The following is a 5,405-nucleotide window of genomic DNA, read 5'->3' on the forward strand; positions in this document are numbered from 1 at the left end:
TAAATACTAAGTACTAGCTTCCTACTCAAGTGACGTGTAGATGCTAAATGAGTCAAGCTGAAGAAGACATGGTCATGGATCTGAAATCCCTTTGCAGACCATCAGGTCATCCACACCAGGGACCTCACTGTTGCTCTTCAGAAAGCCCATGGGGCAGGCAGGCCTGCACCATGGTCCCCGACCTGTGAGGACACAGACCTTAAAACCTGGGATCCTGTAGGAACAAGCTGAATGGACAAGATGGCCCTGGGTCTCCCGCCTCCTTCAGTGGAAGCTGTGGTACCTCTGGGAGGCAGAGAGGTGATGGGCCTGCATCCAGCGCTCAGGACCCCCAGTAGATACCCAGGCCAAGGAAAGGACCCCCCAAAGCGCCTCTTAAAATATAGAACTTTATTTTGGTTGCTGAGATTTTCATAAGCACTTGGTTCACAGAAAAGTCATTTGTTACAAAATCATAAAAGGCAGCATTCTGTACAGCGACTCACAGCGGGGCCACAGGTTAAGTGCAAAGAGCAGTGCTGGGGAATGCAGGGACCCACGCTCTTGTGCCCCACGTCCTCAGGGAGACCGAGCCCCTGGCTCCCTCCAGCCACGCCCTACCGCACCCGGGAGAACAGCACCAGGGGCCTGGCAGAACCTCCCTGGGACACCAGCTGCGGGCACACAACCATGACCTCAGCAGGCTGGCGAGGCGCCGCGTGAAGGGCCAGGTTGGCGAGGCACTGTCCGGGCTGAGCCGAGCCTGCGTCAGGCCCCCTTCCTTGAATAGTGGGTCTGAGACCGCCTGGCTCTGGAACCTTCACACAGTCACAGCTGAGCTTAGCAAAGCCTTCCTCCCTTTCCTCAGGCTCCTAACCCTCCCCGTACCCTGGGCTGGGACACAGGCGGTGACCTTCGTGGAGCTTACAGCTGAGTCAGTGGACAGGGACGGACCTGGGCAATTTCTAAGCAAGACAGAGTGCCCCCTATGGGGGCAGAGACGGGGCAGAGCAGGCTCAGAGGGCAGAGCGCTGCCATCCACATGGCGTTCTGAGCCTGGAAGAACGGGTGGGGCCTGGGCGTGCATAGTGGTGAGGAGGGCGCGCCCAGAGGTGAGGAGAGCGTGAGCCAAGGCACAGAGTGGGAAACCACAGTAGGGTCTGTAAAGGCAGGTGGTCAGTCATCCATGAGAATGTGGACACAGACAGGGCCCCAGGCACCTCCATCTCCACCTGTCTGGCGCCCAGCGGGGGCGGCTGGTCTGGGTGTGCTTGTGGGATTCGGATCCTCCCTATGCCGCAGGCCCTGAGTCAGCCTTGTCCTCCCGAGTCTGGGGGCAGCTGGAGGGGGGAGCAGTCAGGTGAGTCCTTGCACGGCCGGGCCCTCACCTGCACACCTAGCCATTTGGGGGAAGCCTTCTCCACACGCCCCTCCTGCTTCCCGGGGTGTCCCGGGGGCAGCCTGCCAAGAGAAGCTCCTTACCTCAAGTCCCTCCTCCCTCAGAGGTCCACGTCCAACTGTGTCCTTGAGGAAACCAGACCTCCAGCCTCCCCGACAGTAGGGTGCGTGCGGCAGTATCCGCGGAGAGTCAAAGTGAGGTCCAGGAGAGGGGATGACTGGGGCTCTTTCCCTCCCACTGGAACCACTCTGTCCCTTAAAAGTACATTCGTCCTTCCCTGAGAAGATTCTGGGTTTGGTGCGTGTAGTTCCCTGTAACTCAAACAGAAAACCCTGGCCAAGGTTTCAGAATCAATTTCCCCAACTCTTCATCATCTCTACAAGAGCTCGAGGGACTAGAAACCCACCAACTTCTGTTCCCTTTTTCTCCTTGAAAAATAATTCCATGGTTGGGGAACTAAGATCCTGCAAGCAGCACGCATGGCAGAGCCAAAAACACCAACCAGCCAAACCAACACAAAATCCAAGCTCCTTCCTGCTGAGGGCTGCAGGGCCAAAGGGCTTTGGAGGTACCTAGTTCTCAGCGCCCAGAAGACTCGAGAGCCTGCTTTTCAGGGAGGAGATGAGATGAGCAGGAGCCTTCACAAGCACTGCTTCTTCCATCCTTGAAGGCTGCAACCTCTTAGCTCGGCCCGGCAGGGCCTGAGCCTGACAGCAGGGTATGTGCCTGCCTCCTGGGGTCTTTGGACGCCCCCAGCTGCCTCCTCCCGCAGCTCTCCGTTCTTACAGGATGGTGCAGAAGATGCTGCGTTTGCTGTGGTAACCACCTTCCACGTGGGCTGTGATCCTGGTCGCCATGGCTGTCACCTTCTGCCCACCGTGGGCAGCGGAGGGGCCTCGGAGAGAGTTTTCAAGGTGAGGCCGTGCTGGTGGGTTCGCCAGGCGCCACGTATCAGACCTGAAGGGGCAAAATGAGAATGCACTCTTTGAGGGTCTAGAGCATTTGCTGAATGCCCCGCACAACCTTACCTCTGGCTCAAGATCCAGGTGTTTAAATTGGGGTATAGGTTGTGTCTCCCTAGTTAAGTGATAGCAAAAGGGGGTGGCACATGCATGCAGCTAAATCTGATTCCAGCTCTGCCTTCAGTTCTGATGCAACCCTGGACATGTTCCCTCTCGTCCTCTATTCCTCCATCTTTAAACAAGGATCTAGATAAGACCAGTGACTTTCTCTTTTTTCTTTCGTTCCCCCAGGCCCCATTTTTTCCCCATTATGTACAACCATGAATGTCATGCAAGCTTTAGTCATTCATTTACTTTGAGTTTTTGGCCGTATACCCTGCGGCATGTGGGGGCCTTAGTTCCCTGACCAGGGACTGAATCCGCAGCCCCAGTGTTGGAAGGCGGACTCTTAACCACTGAACTGCTGGTGAAGTCCCATACAAGCTTTGTTAATCATCAGCAAAAATGAGAAACTACCTAAATATTCCTCAGCTGATGTGCCCATTCTGCGGCAAAAAGAATGAGTGACAGATGCGACACCACAGGGGAATCGGGATACACTGGGCCAAGTCTAAGAAGCTAGGCCCGAAAGACGACACACTATTTTATTTCTTTAGATGACACTCTGGAAAATGCAAATCTACGGAGGACAGAAACTGATGGGTTTCCAATCTCTTAAGCTTTTGTGGAGGTTATGAAGGGTTAGGGAAAATCAAATGATAGTGATGGTTTGATCAGGACTTTCTGACCTAAGTTATGAGGAATCACCTCTAATACATATCAGATCCTAAACTGCTTAAACCAGCAAGACTGTCTTGTATTTTTAATGACAGTATTACAAGTAGGGCTGGCAAGGTGTGGGCAGTGTCAGAGGCTGGCTACCGTGGGGTGAGTAAAAGCCCAGGAGTATTTGTTCAAGGGGCAGCAGCGGCCACAGCAATAAACACTCACGTGATAACCTCAGATATGCTACGAGGTCACAGGACCTTATTTTATCTTAAGTTGGTGCTACGGACATTATCAAGTGGATTTTACTAAGGTTCAGAGATGCTGAGTAAATTGCCCAAGGGCACATAGCCAGTAACTGGCAGAAGTGAGATTTGAAACCACATACCCCTGACTCTTTGAAAGCTTATTCCCTCCTAGGGAGTCAGGCTCAGGTTCTCTACCCAGGCTCAACACAAAGGCCAAGCACAGGCCTTTATCTGACCAGAGCTGAAAACTGGCATGACTAGGGAGTGAGGGTTGCCACAATCACTGGGCCTGGCTTCCCCAGTGACCTCGCTGCGGTTCTGGAAGATTGGTTTAGGCACCCCATGCACTTACTTCTTGAAGACCAAGAACCTGTTGTTCTGTATAACGCATTCTTGGTTGCTCGAGCTCTGCTGGAAGATGGTCTTGTTGGTCTTGCCCTGGAAGATGGTGTTCTCCTGCACCAGGGCCTTGGCGTGGCCCTGCACTGCAATGCCGGAGGCCCGGAATGAATGGATTCGGTTCTTTATTACCTGGGAGAGGCAGCCAGAGCTTGTCACACCTCGGGGACTGGTGCGGAGCCAGGGGACTGAATCACCAATTATAAAACCGAGGGGTACAAGCACGCTGGGTGGGTCAGCACTGAGCCGGGGGAGCTCATGGAAAGGCTGTCAGGCCAGCCAGAGAACCAGAGGCGCTTCCTGGGAAAAGTACTGGGTAAGCTGTGGGAGTTTCTCAGGCACAGAGCAGGGGAGAGTTGTTCCAGGAAGAAGGAACAATGTGAAAAGGCCCCTCAGACTGAGGGGGTGGTGCCAGAAGCAAGGGCCATTGATGACCCACTGAGGCGACAGTGAGCCCTCCTCTGCCTTCCGAGTGCTTGGATGCAGAGCCAAGTTCTTTACTCCTTGCCGACGTCAGGGACTCACGAAGCCACAAAGCCAGAAAGAGGCTCTGGGACCGTAATTTCACAAGGGGAGGGACTGGGTCTGCTTGGCTCAACCATGAAACCCTAGCACCCGACCCAGTGCTTTGCATAAGCGTGGAGCTCAGAGCTCAAGGTCCTGTGCGGAAGAAAACCAGGTGAAGGGAGAGACAGCACTGAGGGAAGTGTCCTGTGAGGCAGGGGTGGGCACAAACCGTAGAAGTCAAAAAGGGGCACCTCCCACAGCCTGCGGGATCAGGGAGGGCTTCCAGAAGACAGTGACAGCCAACGGGGACAAGGCTACTCTGGGTAACGGGACAGTGTTGCAAGGCCCCAGGGCAAGACCTCATTAAGCACCCACTGCAATCCGGGTCCTGAGTGAGATTATTCCTCTAGGAGAAGAAAGCTGAAATAGCCCTGATCTTGACCTGAAGACTGTGAAGATACCTCAGGGGGCACCTCCCCCAGCTTCCTGCCAGTAACCCTCCTGTGTGAAGTGCCCCCTGGATCTTGCAGACAGGGTTTAGGTGGCACCCCTGCAGAGTGCTGAGGGTTTGTGGTTCTGTTTCTCAGCAGAGAGGGCACGAGAGCTCCCCTAGGACTGGCGTAGGCATGCACATCTCACGCGCGCGCACACACACACACACACACACACACACACACGGCTCTCCTAGGACTGCTGTAGGCATGCATGTCACACACACAGACACACACACACACACACACGGCTCTCCTAGGACTGCTGTAGGCATGCATGTCACACACACAGACACACACACACACACACACGGCTCTCCTAGGACTGGTGTAGGCATGCATGTCACACACACAGACACACACACACAGACACGGCTCTCCTAGGACTGGTGTAGGCATGCATGTCATACAGACACACACACACACACACACACACACGGCTCTCCTAGGACTGGCGTAGGCACGCACATCTCACACACACACACACACACACACACACACACGGCTCTCCTAGGACTGGCATAGGCATGCATGTCACACACACAGACACACACACACACAGACACGGCTCTCCTAGGACTGGTGTAGGCATGCATGTCATACACACAGACACACACATACACACACACACGGCTCTCCTAGGACTGGCGTAGGC

General features: G+C 54.6%; 1 protein-coding gene across 1 annotated transcript in view; it reads right to left on the reverse strand.

Annotated features, from left to right (window-relative positions):
• Positions 1–408: 408 nt before the first annotated feature.
• Positions 409–5,405, reverse strand: part of FBXO10 (F-box protein 10) — a 46,167-nt gene continuing 41,170 nt past the window's right edge. The window contains exons 11-12 of the mRNA XM_061132974.1: positions 3,706–3,884; positions 409–2,335 (exon numbers count right to left, since the gene is read on the reverse strand). Coding sequence (XP_060988957.1) covers positions 2,161–2,335; positions 3,706–3,884 — 354 coding nt within the window. The 3' untranslated portion in view covers positions 409–2,160. The remainder of the gene's footprint in view (positions 2,336–3,705; positions 3,885–5,405) is intronic.

The sequence above is a fragment of the Dama dama genome, chromosome 29 (assembly GCF_033118175.1).
Source record: "Dama dama isolate Ldn47 chromosome 29, ASM3311817v1, whole genome shotgun sequence".
Taxonomy (NCBI): Eukaryota; Metazoa; Chordata; class Mammalia; order Artiodactyla; family Cervidae; genus Dama; species Dama dama.